At 44.9% G+C, this 21,317-nt stretch overlaps 1 protein-coding gene across 4 annotated transcripts in view; it reads right to left on the minus strand.

Annotated features, from left to right (window-relative positions):
• Positions 1–21,317, minus strand: part of DNAH10 (dynein axonemal heavy chain 10) — a 135,863-nt gene that overhangs the window by 39,492 nt on the left and 75,054 nt on the right. For all 4 annotated transcript variants that reach the window (XM_072802309.1, XM_072802305.1, XM_072802306.1 and 1 more), the window contains 13 exons: positions 20,820–20,978; positions 19,461–19,596; positions 18,240–18,362; positions 16,848–16,982; positions 16,324–16,540; positions 12,941–13,060; positions 11,606–11,751; positions 9,245–9,397; positions 7,827–8,087; positions 5,929–6,101; positions 4,476–4,569; positions 3,762–3,929; positions 2,839–3,027 (listed from right to left, as the gene is read on the minus strand). In XM_072802309.1, the coding sequence (XP_072658410.1) occupies positions 2,839–3,027; positions 3,762–3,929; positions 4,476–4,569; positions 5,929–6,101; positions 7,827–8,087; positions 9,245–9,397; positions 11,606–11,751; positions 12,941–13,060; positions 16,324–16,540; positions 16,848–16,982; positions 18,240–18,362; positions 19,461–19,596; positions 20,820–20,978 (2,074 nt within the window). The remainder of the gene's footprint in view (positions 1–2,838; positions 3,028–3,761; positions 3,930–4,475; positions 4,570–5,928; positions 6,102–7,826; positions 8,088–9,244; positions 9,398–11,605; positions 11,752–12,940; positions 13,061–16,323; positions 16,541–16,847; positions 16,983–18,239; positions 18,363–19,460; positions 19,597–20,819; positions 20,979–21,317) is intronic.

Here is a 21,317-nt window from a genome sequence, read left to right on the forward strand (position 1 = left end):
AGACATAAATGTAAATGAGGACACAAACTTCATTCTCATCTGTTCATTTTCTTTGGCCTCAGGGCACGAACTAAGCTACAAGCTACCGACCTCAGTTCTGAGACTGCTCAGAAAGTTTACAGTGACTTAAACATCCTGGTCCCTCTGCCTCCTCTCAACCCCAATGCATGCCCACGCATGAGGGCACATGCAACCTCTGTCCCGCTCATACCTTGCATGGCATTCTGTGCACTCTCACACTCACAAGCTCACACTCCCTTGGTTGCACAGACCTTCAAGTTCCCTCTCTCTCTCTCTCTCACACACACACACACTCACTCACTCACTCAAGGCAACACAGATAACTTGCCACCAAATATTCGGCCTGCAGTTCCATCTGATGCCGGCAGACCCCATTCATCCTCCCTGAGTACAGCCCCCCACATCCCCTCCAAGGCTCCTGACAGCACTTAGGCATGAATGGCTCACTGTGATCCCACTACCCAACCTCCCCTCCACTCCCTGGGGCCCAGCAATAGCCCAGAACTCTTTCATTCTCCGCCTCCACCCCTTGGACATCCTCTGCCATTCCTCAAGGCCAAGATGCATGACCACTACCTCACAGGAATGTCCGATTTACCAGGGCTGGTCAACAGAAAATACCAACTTGTCTAGAAAAATGTTCAATTATAAAACAATTACATTTTGATCACATATTTTTTGAGGATTTATTTATTTATTTGAGAGAGAGAGAGAACAAGCAGGAGGAAGATCAGAGGGAGAGGGAGAATCCCAAGCAGACTCCCTGCTGAGCACAGAGCTGACACAGGCTCAATCCCACCACCCTGAGATCACAACCTGAGCTGAAATTAAGTGTCAGGTGCTCAACCAACTGAGCCACCCGGGTGCCCCTTGATCACATATTTTATCAGATTTTGGGCTTTTAAAAAAAGATTTTATTTATTTATTCATGAGAGACACAGAGACAGAGAGAGGCAGAGACACAGGCAGAGGGAGAAGCAGGCTCCATGCAGGGAACCTGATGCAGGACTCGGTCCCAGGATCCTGGGATCATGACCTTATACAAAGACAGATGCTCAACCACTGAGCCACCCAGGTATCCCTACATGTTTTATCAGATTTTAAAGGTAAATCAACCAAATTTTTTTCACTTTTTTTTATAAATACTTTAAATAAAAGGTCAATATTGGTGAAGTACTGCAAGCTAGATTCATTGGACTAGCCACAATTGCTCTTTATATAAAGAGTTCTCACAAATCAATAAGCACATAAAAAGGCAACTCACAAAAGAGAAAAGACAAATGTCCAATGAGCACGTAAGAAGATATTCAGACTTCACTATGAATTGAAGAAAGAAGTGCTTATTTAAACTACACTATTTTTCGCCTACAATATTGGCAAATATCAGATTGATAATAGCCAGTGTTGGCAAGAACAGGGAGAAATGGACATTACCAGTAGCATAAATCAGTATAATCCTTTGTTGTGGCCACTACTGGTAGTTTTAAGGCATTTAAATGAACAAACCAACCAGGATGAACAAACCAACCATAATGCCACGGTACTCAATACCTGTATTTTATATTTGCTTAAAAAAAAGAAAAGAAACCACGGGTCTTGGCAATGACTTTTTGGATGTGACAGTAAATCACAAGCAACAAAAGCAAAAATAAACAAGTGAGTTGTGGAGATGACTCTTCACAATTGGGCCTGCCTGTGTAGTATACATCTCCACCTGGAGAGGTCCCTGCAGGTGACTTGCCAATGGCCACAGCAGGGGCTCACTGTAAGGTTCTAAGAATGAGGTGGAGAAACAGGAACCTTCCCCCCGCTCCGCCCCTCCATGGTGCTGGTGGGACTATACAATGATATGGTCACTTGGGAAAACAATCTGGCAGTTCTCCAATGATTAAACATGGACTTGTGTATGACCTGGCAATTCCACCGTGAGGTGTGTCTCTAAGAGACATGAAAACACCTGTTGACACAGAGACTTATATGTAAACGTTCATAGTGGCACCATTCACAATGGCCAAAAGGTGGAAACAACCCACATGGCCATGGAGAGATGAATGGATTAACAGAATGTGGTCAATCTAGACAACAGACCATGACTCAGCACAAAAAGGAAGGAACTGCTGATACATGGATGGTACCTGAAAGCATTACGCTAAGTGAGAGAAGCTGTCAAAGAAGATCACGTACTCTATGATTCTATTCATGAGAATCCAGGATAGGGTATCCGGAGAGACAGGAAATAGATGAGTGCTTTTTTAGGGCTGGGTGAGGGGCAGAAAGCTAAAGTATGTAGGATGTCTTTTGGGGGTGACAAAATGTCCCCCAATAGACTATGGTGATCTGTGAACACACCAAAGAGCACTGAATCGCACATGGGTGAATTGTATGGCCTGTGAATTACATCTCAATAAAGCTGTTGTTTGGGTTTTTTTGTTTTGTTTTGTTTTGTTTTAAAGAGATTCTAAGAATGGCCCAGAATTGTGAGGGCTGGTTGTGCAGATACAGCATACAGCAGCTGGCAAATTGCTGACCTGAATGCTGGGTCCATGGAGGTTTGGGCCAATCCCTCCTCCATATGAGTATGTGCCACAAACCACAAGATTTGCTCTTATTTGACTTTCAAATTTGATTTCACATAGTCTCCATTCCAAAAATAATACAAAAGTTAGATTCTTCAGCCATTCAGTTAAGTAACAAGGAAAAAAAAACAATTCTACACTCTATGAAAACATCATGTCATGATCTGTTATACATGGCATGAACTACCAATGGCTGAAATTGATATAACAAACCTATTTCTAAGAAAGGAGGTTGACTTACCTCGTAGCCAGCTGTGAAGGCGGCCAACCTGGCAAGAGACTGCTTCCCTGAACCTCCAACCCCGACCAGCAGGGCGTGGCCACGGTCCATTCGGATGATGCGGTGCACACGGGTTAGGTGCTCCAGAGCATCATCAAAGAGAACCAAGTTCATTTTGGTGTTGCTTTCATTATACTCCTCAAGAATTTCCTGAATTTAAAAAAATTTAAAAGGATCACTGGATTCTAAGAGACTCTTTCCTTTTGTCCAGGAGGAATTAAGAATGGAGAAGAGATTTTCTTTTCAATAATCTATAGCAGTTGAAATAATTAAAATCATTTAGGTTTACAGGACTAATCTAGTGTTGACAGTTAAGGTTTTGATCTCTTGGCTTGTGATCGGCCTGCAGTGAGCAGGTTCAAGTCATGAGTTAAAATGAAAATAAATATCAGAGTCAGGGCAGCCCTGGTGGCGCAGCGGTTTAGCGCCGCTTGCAGCCCGGGGTGTGATCCTGGAGACCCTGGATCAAGTCCCACATCAGGCTCTCTGTATGATGCCTGCTTCTCCCTCTGCCTGTGTCTCTACCTCTCTTGCGCCCTCTCTGAATAAATAAATCTTTAAAAAAAAAAAAAAATATCAGAGTCAGCTGAGTGGTTCCCAAACCTGACTGTGCTTTGGAACCCTGGGACCTGACATGGACTTGAAGGAAGGAAACTCAGAGTGGCAAGCCCAGGGGTCCATGTGTTTAACACATTCTTCAGGTCTTTCTATGCACCCCTGGACGTGATAATCACCCCTGGACACAAACCTACATTCTGAACCTTGAGACAGAGGCATGGGTATTCTTCCCAGCTCTGCCTCCTGAGCACCCTGCACTGCTTGACTCCCCTGAGAAGCACGCCCAGGAAAAGTGAGCCTATGGAGAAGGTAAACGCCATCTAAACCTGAAACAAGGCCTTGGCTGCCTCATAATCCTGGATGTCTTCATAAATGCGTGTTTCCTCTTCTTGCAGGGCCATCCGGAAGTCTCCAAACAGGATGGGATCCCTCATCACCACCTCTGCATCATCGTTAAAATGTTCCATAACCAAGTCTCTTATGTGGTCTTGTACCTTTTGACAGAAGATCATTTAAGGACCCAAACTCAACAACATATATGTGCTAAAACTCATGAGAAAAAAGAACACATGCTAAGATTATCTGAAGTAATTCTTTTTTCCAACTGCTACAAGGTATGTAATAATCCACCCTCCCTAATCTTTCAACTTCTATTAATGTATTTTTCCCCAATTGGTGAACTACATAAATAGATACAGATATATAGACACAGATAGCTATAACTATAAATATAGATAGATATAGATGGCAGGATGGGATGCCTGGGTGGCTCAGAGGTTGAGTATCTGCCTTTGGCTCAGGGCATGATCCTGGTCCAGGGATCAAGTCCTGCATTGGAGTCCCTATGGGGAGCCTGCTTCTCCCTCTGCCTTTATCTCTGCCTCTCTGGTATGTCACTCATGAATGAATAAATAAATAAATAAAATCTTAAAAAAAAAAAAGATATAGATGGTAAGGGAGGGGTTTACACTTGTGTATTTCACCCAGAGAAGAATTTTGTGGTTAGTTTTTATTTTGCTGGTATAGTTTGATGTACTGACCAGCTGTTTGTCTGTTTCGTTGATTAATCGGTCATGGAAGACTCTCAGACACTCGTTTCTCCAGACTCTCACCATCTGGGTCACTGTCTGGAACCTACATGATAGAAGGGGCAAAATCAGTCATGAAGTCATTTAGAGAGAGGGGGGCTAAATGCTACTATTTTCAGATGGATACACAGAGCATGGAAAAGGACATTTCTATAGTTCTTTTCTTCCCCCTGTTCTCACATTAATGAAATTTAATGGAAGCTAACAAATTAAGTGTAAAGACCATAAAATCATCATCTATAATTTATCCTCCATAGGGAAGAAAAAGAACATTATCTGTAAATGACATAAATGACATAAAATGAGAACCTGACACTGCTCCTACTTGCTGGAGCTCATGAATTTAAAATCGGCATCAAGGCCACTGGCAGCTTCTTTTTTTAAGAACCAGTTCCATCTGGCCCTAGTTCTTGAACTTCCTCTGGTTTTTGACAGAGAGCCCTTACTCTCCCCTGCATACTGGAGCTGTCTTCTCCTAAACTGTCATTCCAAACCCTTCATGGAGATCTGAAAATAAGTTTGGGTATATGAAAAGCCATCAACTAATTCACTTTTCAATATTTTGTGGACTCAATATGAATCCACAAAATCGGACTATGCTTGAAAATCTATATACATTAACGTAAATACATAAGCCTAGTTTCAAAAAGAAAATTTCTATACCTAGATTTAAATCCTTTTATCCTCCGTGTTTACTTCTCCTACAGACACACATAATATAACCAATTAGCAACTGCTAACAATTCAGTTGCCTGAGCAAAAGGTAACTTCATTTTTTTAATAATAAATTTATTTTTTAGTGGTGTTCAATTTACCAACATACAGAATAACACCCAGTGCTCATCCCGTCAAGTGTCCCCCTCAGTGCCCGTCACCCATTCACTCCCACCCCCTGCCCTCCTCCCCTTCCATCACCCCTAGTTCGTTTCCCAGAGTTAGGAGTCTTTATGTTCTGTCTCCCTTTCTGATATTTCCCACACATTTCTTCTCCCTTCCCTTATATTCCCTTTCACTATTATTTATATTCCCCAAATGAATGAGAACATACAATGTTTGTCCTTCTCCGACTGACTTACTTCACTCAGCATAATAAAAAGGTAACTTCAGAATGAGGAACAAATGATCAGCAGAGCAATCCCACCAAAGGGCTAAGTACACCTGTCCACATGTCCACACACCTGCCTTTCTTGGCTCTACCTGTCTTCAAGTCACAGGCTTAACAAGTCATCAGGCATTAACCATACATTTAACTCTTTCCTTCATTTAACATAAACAAAAAGACATTGGGTATATTCATTGATACACTGATTCATCAAATTAATTGACAAGTCCTCTGTCTTAAAAGAATAGGAAAAACCATCATGATACCAATGGGCCACATGTTAGTGAGACAAAACAAACTCACCGTTCTGGATTAGTGAGGACAAGACCATTAAAAACTCTGGAGAGATCCCGAAGATTAAAGATGTAGTGGAACTTAGATGGGGTAGGATGCAGGTCCTGCACAATGGTTTTGTAAAGCGCCAATGTGCAGAAGGTCAGCTTGTCACTCACAGCCATGATGCTTTCATGAAACACCTGAAAAATGAAAAGAACACCCAAATGTCTATCAGTGGATGAACAGATAAACCAATGTCATCTATCCATACAGTGGCATGTTTATTTGACCCTATCAAAGAGCAAAGTACTGAGCAGCCTGGTTGGCTCAGCGGTTTAGCGCCTCCTTCAGCCCAGGACCTGATCCTGGAGACCTGGGATTGGGTCCCATGTCGGGCTCCCTGCGTGGAGCCTGCTTCTCCCTCTGCCTGTGTCTCTGCCTCTCTCTCTCTCTCTCTCATATGAATAGATAAAATCTTTAAAAAAAAAAAAAAGAGCAAAGTACTGACACACACACTACCAATGGATGAATCTTGAAAATGTGATGCTAAAGAAAGAAGCCAGTCATAGAAGACCACATACTGTATGATTCCATTTGTCTGAAATATCCAGAAGAGGGAAATCTACAAAGGTAGAATGCAAATTAGCAATTGCCAAGGGCTGAAGGATGGGAGATTGTGATTGCTTTTGGGGTAACAAAAATATTTTGAAATTAGGTAGTGGTAATGGTTGTACAACATTGGGAATCGTACTCAATGCCAAAACTTTAAATTGGTTAAAATAACTAATGCTACACTATGTGAATTGTACCATAATTTTTAAAGAAGAGATAAAAAGGGGCACTTGGGTGGCTCAGCTGGTTGAGCATCTGACTCTTGATTTCAGCTCAGGTCATGATTTCAAGGTCATGAAATTGAGCCCTAAGTCACACTCCACACTGAGCATGGAACCTGCTTAAGATTCTCTCCCTCTCCCTCTGCCCCTTCCACCCCCATTCAAATACTCTCTCTCTCTCTCTGAGAGAAAAAAGAAGGCCAAAGAAACATCATCTGATTTGCTTTGTTTCCCTAGATTTTCACATTGACAAGTCAACATGATGTGAAACCAAAACCCAAACCAGTCCTTGGTTTGAGTTTGATTTGACCAGTGTAGACTCACAGTTTTGACACTGAATAGCTTATGATAGGGCATGAACATGCCAGGTGCCCACAGTTCCTATGGATCACACCTCACCATCCCACATCTTTACCTCTCCTGCCCCTCAAGGCTTTGTGTGCACAAATCTCATTATAGGAGGGAAATGGCAGGACCAGAAGGTCATCATTTAAGTGAATGGGTTCCATTTGTGGGGGGAGGGGTAGCCAAGTTAAATCATAATGAGAGCGGTAACTAGTATCTGATGAGTATCTTCTGTGTGCTAGACACTGTGCCACACATTTTATGTGCCCTTTTCTCCTTTCATTTTCCCAGACTCTCAGTGAGGTGGACACCATCATTATCCCTGTTCCAGATGAGAACCAGGTCTAGGAGAGCTCAAGGGACTTACCCAGGGAGCAGAATGGGACCTGACTCCAGGTCTTGGTCCCCTAGTTGATTCACTGACTCAATTCAATGTGGCACATGTAACTCAGGGCTACATCATGACTTCTGTGCACCCAAGACACTTTTGCCTTCTGGGCCCCATCCTCCATAAAAATATATGACTTTATATTTTATGACTGCACTGGTATACAGATGAATATAATCCAGGCTAGATTATATTCTCTTTTTTTCTTCTGGTTTTAAAAGAAGTCAAAGTACATTCATGGACCCCCAAAAGTACTGCGGGCCTTGTGCCTGCTGTGCCTCATGCCTAAGTCAACCATACATACACTTCTCCTCAACACAAGGTCCTCCAGGTTAGACTGGTAATTAAAAGCAAGTTACCGAAGTGTGGCCTTTCAGGATGGAGGAATAAATTAAATGCAAAGACTCCTCTGAAGGAAATGGTACATTGAAGACACTGAACAGTGAAATAAATCTCGGATCAACTTCATTGCGGCCTCCTCCAGCTTTTCCCATGGCAGCAATAAAGCCGAGGTCCCGAATGCTTTTACAATTCAGCTCCTTCCCACGGTCATACAAGTAGCCTTTTTCCAACAGCAGTTTCAGCAAGGCGATTGGCTGCTGTGTGCCATATTCATCCACCTTGATTTTGTTTTTAAAGAAAAGAGATAACGGTAGTATCATAAAGCAGAACTCAGAGATGCCTTTCCTGACCATTTAAACTAATTCCCGTCTTTCCTCTTCCTCTCTCTGAGCACTCTGGTTTTCATTCCATAGGGTTTCTGAAGGTTTGCCACTATATATTCATTTGTAATTTTTTTTAATCCATCTTCCCCCTCTGGACTATAAGCTCCATAAGGGCAGGGACTACTATGTTTTGTTCATCACTGCACAGCACCAGACCCATAGGAGGTGCTCAATAAATATATGTTAATTGGATGGATGCATGGATGGATAAAAGGGTGTGTGGGTGCATGCATATATAGGAATAGATGCACAATCGGATGAGTGTGTGGATAGAGGAATGGATGGATGGATAGAGGAATGGATGGATGGATGGATGGATGGATGGATGGAAAGACACATGGAAAGATGGATGGATAGAAGGATGTGTGGGTGCATGCATGGATAGATATATACATGAATGGATGAACAGATGCATAAATGGATGCATAAGTGAGTGTGTGGATACAGGGATGAATGGTTAGATAGACAGATGGATGCGTGCATGCACGGATGGATGGGTGGATCCTGGCTTTGCAGTCTATTTGGAAGATAGGTTTTCAGAGGAAAAAAACATGGTTCTGCAGGAATTACATAAATTTACATTTCAGTACAAAGAAAACTTCACACCTCTCAGGCTCTAGCCCCAGAAACACACTCCGCATGCATGCTAAAGTTTCCCTTCATTGGTAATTCCAGAGGAACCCCGGAGAAGTGTCTAGACCCTATGCTTCCCATGTATATGGGACTGAGAACAATATTATCATCTAAGCTATAGGCTCATTGGGAAATCACTTACTCAAACCCATGCTGTAAAGAGTTTGGAGGCTGTCTGCTGCCTGCTTACTCCTTCAAGAAAGCAAGGAGAACAATCTGTAGGGAAAAGTCCCTCTGTGTAAGAACACTCCAGTAACACTGTCTCCTAAGCTGGCTCCCCATAGCCAGCACCCTGCAGGTGTTATGCAGAATGAAGACACATGTTCTCCCACTCATGAATGCCATACACATATGCAGCAACACAAACACAAGCACACAGCCTTGCCCCATCGCTCCCCACTCTGTAGCCCTGACGCTACCTTCGGCATATTCATGTCATCCATGAACACCAGGAGGCGCTTCCCCATGGGTGGGCCATATGTGTCTTTGGTTCGTTTTTCCACATTTGCTTCCAAATTTCTTTGGATATCCATAGAGGTGGTGCGGGAGGAGAAATTGGCCATTAACACAATCTGGAACAGAGAGGGATCATTCCAGAAGGCGGTTGTTTCTTCACAGTACCAGCGGGAAATGCTGGACCGTGAGCTACCATCAATTTTGCAAATTCACTGGGATCTGAACTTTTCTATAATCCACTGTGTGTCTGTACTTCATTCTTCACCTTTGGCAGGTTATATGAGGCAACAGTGAGTTGCTGCGTGTGGGCCTTGGGCGCCTGTGGACAGGGAGGGGTGTTCTTAGTTCTGCATAGTTCTGGCTAGGGGAACCTCCAGAATGAGGTTTAACCTTCTAGAGCCTCATTTTTCACATCTGTAAGACAATTTTAATAACACCTGCTTGGATTACGTCATGGGGTGATTTTATCACAGGAGATGAAGTCCACAGAGGTATTTTCAGTATGACAAGGTAATAATATTTAACCATAAGTGACTGCCATGCCTGCTGCATCTTAATAAGTAGGTCTGAGAGAGCACCTGTGGAACTGACCCCGTGAGAGAAAGTTGAGGGAGGTCCCCCAGCCCCTGTGCAGAAAGCACGTCCCAGGGCCGGCCAATTGCGCTTCTTAGCGCATTACTGAGACTTCACTGGCCAGAGGTTCTCGCACATAATTGTGTCCCTGAGTCACCTGGAGGTCTAGTGCCACACAGGTCCCAGGGCCCCATCCTCAGAGTTTCCGATTCAATAGGTCTAGAGTAGTATAAGCAAATTTTCAGGCAATACTGCTGGCTTAGGGACCACCCTTAAGAACCAGCACCGTGGCTAACACTGCCTTCTAAGGGGCTCACTGGTGCAGCTGCACAGGAGCCCAACATGTCGAAGGTGAATGTGCATCTCATTATAGCGAATATGCTCAAATGTGCCTGTTGGGGGGATAAGCACCAGCTGCTGAGTCCCAGTGGAAGGGCATCACAGTGGGGGTTTCTGAACATCACTGTTGTTTGCCTGACCCCACAAACTTGCAGGTCCGTCTGGTGGTAAACATCCCTCTGCATCCTCTGGGATGACATCCTTAAAGCTAAATATACCATGTTTCCACGCGCCAGCGTGTGAGTGGGCTCAACCACTTGCAGGCAGTCTGGCCCAGTCCTGTGTACATCCCTCACGTGATGCCTATGCCCAAGCTTGGCTGACCACTCCCTGCCTCAGAGGACCACGTGGTTTCCGGGCAACAAGCTAAGTATGAAAGCCAGGGAGGAAAGCCGCAGGAAACTTCGCTCCCCTTGGAAGTTCCAGAAGGCCAAAACAGGAACTGGAAACTTAAATGATGAATGGATATTAACAAAAACTAGCGCTGGGCCAGTGAGTGGATTTGGGTCAAGTATACATGACCTGGATATCGTGAGAACAACAGGAAGCTTCCTGGAGGAGACATGAGTCTTTTCTCAGTTATTAAAATACTAAATAAAAATTGTTTTAGGCCAGGACAGTTGAAATGATGAGCAGGTGGCCTGCGTGGGGCAACTCTGAGTACAGAGAGGAGCACTGACGTGGTCCCCCCTAATCTGGAGCCCTGGCTCACTCTGCACTGTCATGTTTCATGGGTTCATTTTCAAGTTTGCCCCACTGACTGCGAGTCCCTCCAGACCTGACTGCAGGGTCACTGCTGTCTGCCTCCATGGCACCTGGCTAGCCAGCGTCTGACCCATGTCAGACGCTCCCACATGTAACGCAGAGATGGAGGAAGGAAGGAAAAACCTTCCAGTTTTCAAAGTCACAAACCAGAGATGAGTAACATGATAGCCAGCCTCTAACACCTCCCCCAAGGTGGCAGTTCTTGGCTCCCCCTGCACTGACCCCTCCCAGGGCTGCTGGGTGACCTCTTGCGTGGCAGCTGGCATCCGCCAGAGTGAATGTCCGAGGCAGAGAGTCAATAAGATGCAACACCACCCTTGATGACTTGAGACATCCTCTGCCTTCACTTCTGCCACGTTGCATGGGTCACCCAGAAACCCCTGTGAGTCACCTCGATAGAATGTGGGGGGCCTAAACCAGTGGGCGTCTGCAAGGGACCCCCATCAGGCCTTCAGACGCCCGCAGCTCCGGCCGACTGCTGGCCAGCTGCTCCGCAGAGGGCCTAAGCTAGAGCCACCCGGCTGAGCCACTCACGGATTCCCCGCCTGCGGGAAGGGGGAGGTGTGCAGCATCTGTGGTGCTGAGCTGCTATGCCTTGGAGCCGTTTGCTACGCAGCAGCAGGCAATGGACAAGCACAGTAACTTACGGTGATGTCTTCATTCAGATTTTTGAGGAAGTTCTGGGTGGTGGCTGTCTTGGAGGTGCCAGATTCACCGACCAAGAGAATAGGTTGCCTGATCTTGACCATTTCTTCCAGCACCCAGGTAGTACGTGTCGTATCCACCGTATGAACTAAGGAACATGATAAAGCACAGGAGCATCATAGAAATGCCACAGGGTGAGCAGGTGGGAACTTGGAGCTTCACGGAATCCCAAACATCTCATAAAAAGCATCAGCAAAAACCCAAGACATGGCCTTGAAAATGCATGGATGGGTGCAGTCTTCTTAGGAGAACCTCCTTACCACAACCATTATTTTTATTTTTTTTATTTTATTTACTTATTTGAGAGAGAGAGCAGAGGGGAGGGGCAGAGGGAGAGGGAGAAGCAGACTCCCCGCTGAGCAGGGAACCCAACATGGGGCTCAACCCCAGGACCCTGGGATCACGACTTGAGCCAAAGGCAGATGCTTAACCAACTGAGCCACCGAGGCACCTCCTGTTATTTCTAATAGCTCTACAAGGTATACCTTATATGTCATGAAACTCACCCATTTTAAGGGTCTAATCTGGTGAGTCTGACACATTTCTACAGCTGTGGAATCCCTGCCATAGTCTAGATTTGGAGCACCCAAACTGTTTTTAATATCCAATTCTGATTTATAGTCAGGATATTAAAAACTCCGTTTCCCCATTGCTAACATCAGCCACATCCCTCCAGGGTTTGGTTTCCTGCCCGACGACTTCCTCTAAAGAGAGAATGAAACCACGAAGCCAGGTCCAGCTCACTCCTATACTGGTCGTTTTTAATCCTGACTGGTTCCTGAAGAAATGAGTACATCTCATCCGACCAGAACCCACACCAGCCGTGTGCCACTATTCTCTAAATAGCCAGAGGAGTACATTAAAAATATAGTTGGACACATAAACATCCAAGGGACACAGCCTTGTGAGGCAGCACCTCTCACACAATACTGCCTCGCTCATTCCTCTTTCTCTCTTCCTTGGTTCCTTCCCCTGGCCAGCCAGCTGCCAGGGGACTGTGAGGGGAGGCAGGGCAGCCCGTTCTACCACCACCCCACCTGTCAGGTGGCAGCTAAGAGTCACACACATCTGCAGATGCTCAGAGCCAGTAGCACAGAAACAGAATCAGGAATGCCAGTTTCTTGGCAAGGCCCATGGCTTGTTCTTTTCAGTTTCTCCAAAGCAGCTCTCTGGGTGGGACTCAGGGTGCCACAGAGGCCACCAGATCTGTCTTACTTCCTCATGGAACGAGAACCCTCCACTGTTAAACCAAGTACAGAGGTTCAGTTCTCACTTACCCAGGATGTCAATAAATTTACTCTTCTGGCTGTGAATATATTCAGGAACCAGTTTGTTCCACGGTATCCATTTTTTCCGTGTGGAATCAAAATGAAAGTCATACAAGGTTGGGAGGTGACCTGCAGGGAATAATGGTCTAACTTCACTTTCGTCATAGACATGGAACTACAGAATTAGCTCCAGCACATGGAGATGGACTAATGCTACTTGTTCCCTGGACAGCAACTTAACTGAGTACTTTGAATGAACACTCCTGCCCACTGGACAGAGAGGCATGGAGTCCCTTCCCTGGGAACATGAGGGGGAGGCAGATGCTAGGTGGTTCCTAGGCTTACAGGTGTTGGTGGGCCAGAGAGGAGGAAGAGGGAGGGTAGGAAAGATGGGGGCAAATTAATAGGCAATTTCAATGTGGGGTGCTACGATCTGCTACAGGGCAAGAACAGGTGCACTGGGCACCCCATGAGGGCGTCTAACTAGGATGGGGCAGAGAAGAGGTCTGAGAGGCACCAGGTGCCACAGGGAGGGCACCTTGGGCCTCCCCCGCACACATGTCCCTCTGTGGCCCATGCACACATCCCTCACCAATCACAGGGGTGATACACAAACTCAGCTCTAAGGAAGCTCCCTCATGCCCCTCCTCCCAGACAGACTGCCACCCACAGGCCTCAGCAATGCCAACCTCTGCAGCTATCACTGGGAGGAAGCCTTCCCAGAGGAAATGTCATCTCATCTGAGACCCGAAAGACTGGGCATTCCCGAGCCAGAAGTGGGGGCCTCCAGGAGACTCTGTCTGAGGGAGAAGAGAGCATGGCAGGTGGCTGGAAGAACAGGAGGGAGTAAGTGGGTCGTGCTCAGAGCAGGCAGATGAGGAAAAGCCTGAAGGGCTGTGGGACTGTTGCATGAAGAGCCCGGCAGACCATTTCAGGTGCTGGCTCTCTACCTTCCAGGTACTGGGGAGTCACCCACATTAGCCTCCAGGGGTAGATGTGGCCAGATCTGCATGTGCAAAGGACCAGTATGACCCTAGAGGAAAACGCGCAGGAGGAGGTAAGGAGAGACTGGGAGATCTGTTCTGAGGCTTCTGCCTTGCCTGATGCAGAAGTGACAGGAGCACCTCACCAGAGTGGTGGGCGCGGGGTCGTCAGACTGAAATGTCAGGTTTGGGAGGAGAAAGTATCAAGGTCACTGATGTGCAAGGCAGAGAGACAGACAGACAGGTGATTGATAGAGATGATGATGATGATGGATAGATAGACAGACAGATTTCAATAGAACTGAGCTAGGGCACCAGGAGAAGGAGCAGAAGGGAAGGATACAGGCAGGCAGGAGCTGTGAGCAGGTGGCCTAGGCTCTACGAGGACTCAAAGCACAAAAGGAGGCTCGAAGATGTGAGGAAGGGGCAGAGGAGGGGATGGGGCAGGAGCAGCCACGGGGCAGAGGAAGAACATTTCAGGAGGACAGGGAGTGGTCAGCCGCATTGGACGCTGGGCAAGGCCAGGACAGTGAGGACAAGAAGGCCTGTGGGTTCCGGCGGGGAGGCCAGGGGGTGTGCTTGCTGGAGGCACCTTCCAGCTGTTGGGCAGGGAGCCTGTGCGTGGCTGCAGGCTGAGGAGTGGGTGGGATGTGAGGACACAGCTGGCAGCCAACCTTTCAAGGATGTGTGGCCTTAAAAGGAAAGAGGCAGAGAGACACCTCTGGAAGGAGACAAAATTGAGAAGATTTCACCCAAGCAGGTCCAAAAGCTGCTGGTATGGGGTCAGCAGGGGAGAGACAGGAGAGCCCGCCCAAGAGGAGCCCAGCAAGGAAGTGGGCACCTGAGCAACGGGCGGGCCCGTCTGTGGGCAGGAAAACCCTGTATGATGCCTTCTATTCTTCCTGTTGAATCAAGAAGGATCTTCTGCAGAGGGTCGGGTGGAGGTCTTGGGAGGAAAATGATACGCTGCCTGTGAGGAGCCAGTAGCTCATTAAAAATACAGCTGGACACATAAACATCCAAGGGACACAGCCTGGTGAGGCAGCACCTCTCACACAACACTGCCTCGCTCATTCCTCTTTCTCTCTTCCATATCTGTATTCACGAAGTCGCGGTCTGAATTCGTGGTTTTCTCAGTGTCACTCAGCCCCAGACAGGCGCAGAAGACAGACTCAGAGCCCCTCACAGGCATTTAACAAAGGACAACAGGGCAAGGGGGCCGCGGGTTGGAGCAAGAGAGGGTGAAGTGACAAGCCAACAGCAAAGGAAAGCAAGGAGCACAGGGTCCGGTTACAGAGGAGACAGGAAGAGAGGTGGGTGGTGGTCCCCACAAGGCCAGTACAAACAGGTACAGCCAGAGTCACAGAGGCTGACCAGCAGCACATTGATGATGCTGACATAAAACAGCACTGGGTGTTCAGAGCTAACCTGAGGTCAAGGGACCCATTGCTGGAGTTGAGTGCAGAAGGCATCTGGAAATAAGATGTTTACTGAGCCATTCGAGTCCCCAGAACTAGAGCACACCAGGGGCCCCGAGGTGGGGGGGGGTCACTGATGACAGCCAAACAAAGCCAGCATGGCATGCACAGCTGGGAAGCACTCACCCAAAGGAGGCATGCCGCGCTGGAAAAGCATAAGCCAACTGCCACCCAAAAGAGCAGGGACTTGTAAAACATCTTTTACTTGCTCAACATGCTCCATTAGAAAGACCTGAGGCCATTTTACTTTGCACTCTGAAAAGAACACCCCAGGTAATGATGATAGAATATGACTTAGAAAGATGTCTACTCGCCAAGTCATATTCAAACATCATCAGGAAACAAAGACAGATCCTGCTGTTACATTGAGTTCTTGAAAAAAGGCACATTTTCACTGAATATAGCTCTTGGAGCATGCGTTTTTTCACACACAAACTTAAAACCTTAATATGATGATCTCCTAAGAATGACCACAGATCCACACTTGATCGCCTACTGTGCAAATACTCAGGAATACTGCAGGTGAATTAAATTGTGGAAATTTAGAGAGGTGGTTTAAAAAAATAGGTGGAGAAGAAACTCAAAATCATGCACAGTGTGAAAAATTTTATATTCCTGTGCTCTACCAACTGAGCTATCAAAGGAATCGTGTGAAAAAATATAAAAACTTAAACAGAGGGAAGAAATCAAATGCCTAAGTCTCAGGGGGATAATGGTTTAGACTCAACATGAAAAGCCACTGGGGCTTCTGCTACAGCAGTTCACACACTGGAACTTCTGAGGACACACCAGGGGCACTGCCCATTGTCTACAGAAACAAAGGAGCTGGAAAACCCACACAGGCATACACGTGGAAAAGCAAGATCACGTCTTCTAAAATCCTCCGCAAAAGCACTCTGAGTGGGAAAAGCAGGTGACACTCAGTTCTTACCTGGCAATTCCCCAGGGTTGGCCCATTCCCCTTCCGTATCAGCAGAAGGCAAAGAAGCAAGGCGTTTAATACATTCATCAAATTTAATCCTTCCATCCTCGAGCAGAGAAGCACCCAAAGAACAGTACAGAGCCTCTAAGAAATAGCACTCCAAAAGGTCAGGATCTTCTATTTCTCCTTCTAGTAGTGCATCCAACATCTTGGTTAACTGGGTTACCTAGTGCACAGGAAAATCTCTGATGAGCCCATATATTCCACTCCCCTGCCAGCCCAGGGTCAGTTCTGGTCATACATCTTGGGATAGCAGGTCCCAGAGTGATGGAAGCTTACAAACCCACCATATTGGTTCAGTCAGATGGAGCCTGTCATCTTGTCCTGCACAGGGTCATTACGGGAAGTGCTGTGTCTTTATTGTCAGTAACCTACAATGTTACAACTTATCCCTCTGGCATCTCTGTTTCCCTTGGACTGTGGGTCCACCTTTAAGGAAGACTTTCTCATTGCTGACAGAGATAATTTCTCACCATATTTAGATCTGTCTGAGGGACAACTGTCTTCAGCTTCTCGCCTTGTCTTCCATCCACTATCCCTTCCACTATCATATCCATGAGATAGGGCACATATTTCTCAAAGAGAGTCTCCAAATTGCCATGCTCTGCCTATAAAAGAGCAGAATTCCAATGCATTTTCAAGGATTCCTTTATTTAAATAGAAGTTAGTGGAAAGCTTACCTTGACAAAAAAAGGGATGAGTAAGGTCTTCTGATGAATAAATCTGGCAGGCAAATAAACCCTGATAACAGTGTCATATATTTGTAGAGATTGGTCCTCTACAGTGCACTTTTGTCATGAAGCATTTTATTTCACTGCCATAGAGTCTACCCTACCACCCGGGAGGGAGGGAGGATAGCAGGTCCCATTTGACAGAAATGGGGCTGATTATCTTTGAGGTCAAGTTACATGGTCACAGTCATCTTGCAAAGAGTCCAAAGCCATGGAAGGCCTCTATCCCTATCAAGGCATTGAGGACCACCAGAGATTGGGTGGGCCTTAGACAGCTCTCTCTCCCTTACAACAATGGCTCCAAAGGTCCTATCATGTTTCCCTTGGTCTTCTCTTCTCTGGGATAATTATGTCCCAATTTCCAATTTACCATCAGCCTCGTGGTCCTTCTGGTGATACGCCCAAACCACTTGTGTCACTTTGAGAATGTGGTCATGGTATCCTGGGTGTGGTCAAGCCACAGCTTTCACATGACTATCATACCTATCTCTGCACTTTTTAATGAAGCCTTTTTGTTATGACAATACATACTTTAGCAGCCATGTGACACATGACATGGTTTGAGATCAACTAAAACCATCAGAACTCAATTACATGACAAGCTAAGTCCTTCACACACAGCATTCATCCAATTAAGCAAAAGCTGAGCCCCTCTAAAGACAAATCTCTCAGTAGCTGGGCTTGCCTGGACCAGGAGTTGCCAACAACAACCCGCAAGCCAAATCTGACCCATCACCAGATTTTTTTTTTTGGTAAAGTTTTATTGGTACATAGATATGTCCAATCACATACAGTGGCTGCTTTACTGCCACAATGGCATAGTTGAGTAGTTACAAAAGAAACCATATGGCCCACAAAGCTTAAAATGTTTACTCTCTATCTCTTTACAGAAGAAATTCTGATCTAAACTATCGAAATCATTACCTATCCTACGAGTTATGGAATTTTCTAGAAATCTAGCAAATGTGTCTTCCATGTTTTCATCCAATTTATTGATAACATTAAGTACTTAAGATCATAGGTAGATCAAGGTCAAGGTCATGGCTTTAACTACAAACAACCCTTTGGATTATGTTTATCCAACTAGCCACAAGTACTAATAACTTTTAAGTTCATTTTAGAAATAATTTTCACCTTGTTTTGTATTTCATTAACCCATTTTTTCCAGAATGGTTGATATTTCAAGTTTTTAGGATCCACATACACCATTCCACATCGAGACACAGTTGCAGGAGAGGCATACTGTAAATCACCAACCTGGAGAAATAAAAAAAAAAAAATCAGTCATGTCTATGGCTACAGACAACTGGACTACGTGTTTAAAAGCCTTTGCTTTGTGCAAATTTTTATAACTGCATAAAATCCAAGTCATTCCTAGATTAACAGCCTTCATGAGGCTTCTGATTGAACACAGGTTTATTATGGAAAGATAATACATTTCTGATATAGTACCTTTTAAAGTTTTCTTTTACTATAAATTAATGTGAAAATTAATATGATTTAGAATATTTGACAAAAATAGAAAACTCTAGGGGAGAAAATAACTTATTCAAAATTCCAACACCAAGAAATAAACATTGTTCTGGAGTATGTATGCATCTAAACCAACAATATTAACACATCCATCTCCCTATGAAAAGAAAAGACAGTTCAGTCAGCCAATAACATAATGATATGCACAAATACCCATGCATCAACAAAGTTTGCAGGCCAAGTTAGAAACAGCATTGACATCAAGCCAAAGTGAAAGCAAATCTCATGGCCACTTCTGTGAAACAAGTTCAGAGGATACGATAAAAAGTTTGAAAAAAACAAAGAAAAGTTCAAGGCAAATAGTGTGAAAGAAAAAAGAAGGCAACTACAAACTTCAGGCCAAAAAGAAAAAAAGGCTCTAAAAGAAAGTAAACATAATAGCAGTATACTAGCTGGCCCTACAGTAAATATTTCCATATTCATAATAATGCAAATACGGTTTTACTGATTCAACTGATTTAGCAATATATTATTCTGAGGAGGGGAGTGAACTAGTGGTATGAGATGAACTCTCACTTTCATAGCAGTTATAGCATAGATACTGTGTAAACTTGATAGGAAGGAATAGCATGCTAAGTGTGTTGTTTACAGACACCAGGATAATAATCAGAAGAATAACTCAAGAGTGAAAAATAGTTACCTCTGGAATTCAGTAAAGAGGGATAAGAGGAGTAGGGGGAATACTGAGTTGTGGTCATCATAAAAACTCTTCTGCACTGTTTGGGTTTTCTTTAGTCATCTATATTTATTATCAATTTAATGAAAATTTAAACTTTTACTGAAAAGAAAGACATATTAAAACTATTTTTCATTACTACTTGCCTCAAAGAGCAGAGCACAGTGTGCTTGAAGCCGAATGCGCTCCCCATTGGCCAATGTCAACAGCTTGTTGTCATCCATCACAGAATTCATGTTTTCTACCCACAGAGCATCCACATCCCCATCAAATAAAATATACCTATAGCAAGTAAAAATAACCCAAGCTTTCATAGGGAATCATGTTGATGTCTTGTTCTCAGAGTTTCATAGCAAGGACCTGAGACTGAGCACCCAACTTGTTCCAGAAGTTTGACCCATAAAATCAAATGGGAAAAAAAGCAAACATAAAAACTGAGTCTGGGCACCCAGGTGGTTTGGTCAGTTAAATGTCCAACTCTGGGTTTCTGCCCAGTCATGATCTCATGGGTCATGGGATCAGGCCACACTTCAGGCTCAGTGCTCATTGGGGAATCTGCTTGGGGATTCTCTTCCTCTGCTCCTCCCCCTACTCACACTCTCTCTCCCTCAAATAAATAAATAAATCTTTTAAAAAATTGTTTGAGTCAGTCACCATCATTGAAGAATTTAAAAACAACACAAAAGGGATCCCTGGGTGGCGCAGCGGTTTGGCGCCTGCCTTTGGCCCAGGGCGCGATCCTGGAGACCCGGGATCGAATCCCACGTCGGGCTCCCGGTGCATGGAGCCTGCTTCTCCCTCTGCCTGTGTCTCTGCCTCTCTCTCTCTCTCTCTCTCTGTGTGACTATCATAAATAAATTAAAAAAAAAAACACAAAAATCTGGATGTCTTGCTTCTCTTGCAAACTGGAATCCTCCCAACACAGACCTGCATTCCTGCACGGGAACAATCTGCTGAAGCTCAGTAGCAGCTGTCCATGGGGATGGACAGTATCACAGTCTATCTCATTCTTTTCTTAAAACTGAGACTGAATATCAACAACTATTTATCACTTGTTTTGACACCAAGTTTTCTTATGGTAAAGTCAGGAGAAAAGGAAAGTATTTCATATGCCCATGTGTAACAGATTGAAATGGTGGCCCCCAAAAGATATGTTCATCCAGAAACTGTGACTATGACCATATTGGGGGGTGGGGGAGGGTTTTGCTGATGTACTTAAGGACCTTAAGATGACAGCATCTTTAATTGTCCAGGTGGGCCCTTCTCCAATGACAAGTGCCCTTACAGAGGGGAGAATTTCCTCCCAGTTGAGCAGACAGAGATAACACATAGAGAACTAAGATTGCACCTGGCACTTTGTGAACAGGGCCCTTGACATCTGTCTCTAATTCTGTGGGCATCCATTAATGAAACTTCAATACTATACATTGTCTTTTTCATCCATAACATTTAAATAATGAACATGAACTAACCCAGGCTCCCTCCTAACTCAAAAAGGTACTCACTTTCGCTCCTTCTTATCCGTTGGCTTGTTGATCTCCCTGAAAATGTTTGACAGCACTCCATCTGTCCAGTCTCGGGTGGTGGGGTCTAGGATGCCATAGAGCTCTATGACACTCACAGCTTTGGGATTCAAGATGTACAGCTTTGTCATCAGCCCAAGCCTAAATCAAATGAGAGGCTGCAGTTGTGGTCCAGGTGGCCTAAATGCATTAGGAAAACAGTCTGCACCACCTATGTGAGGATTCGATGTTTTGGATCCAATCCAGAATTTAAAATGCAACCCACACAAACTCTCCTGTGGGCTTCCTGCTTACTGTTAATGGTTTACACTAAATGCAAGGAAACCATGTTTCACCAAAAATGTGGCCCCAACACAAGTGTGCTTTCAGCTGAACTGAAAGCACAGCTTTGCCTTTTGAGGGCATCGAGAAACTAAGCTACATATTCATGCCTACAACAATTTATGTAAATATTTCATAACTAGTATATAAGAGATCATA

The sequence above is a fragment of the Canis lupus genome, chromosome 27, assembly GCF_048164855.1.
Source record: "Canis lupus baileyi chromosome 27, mCanLup2.hap1, whole genome shotgun sequence".
NCBI lineage: Eukaryota > Metazoa > Chordata > Mammalia > Carnivora > Canidae > Canis > Canis lupus.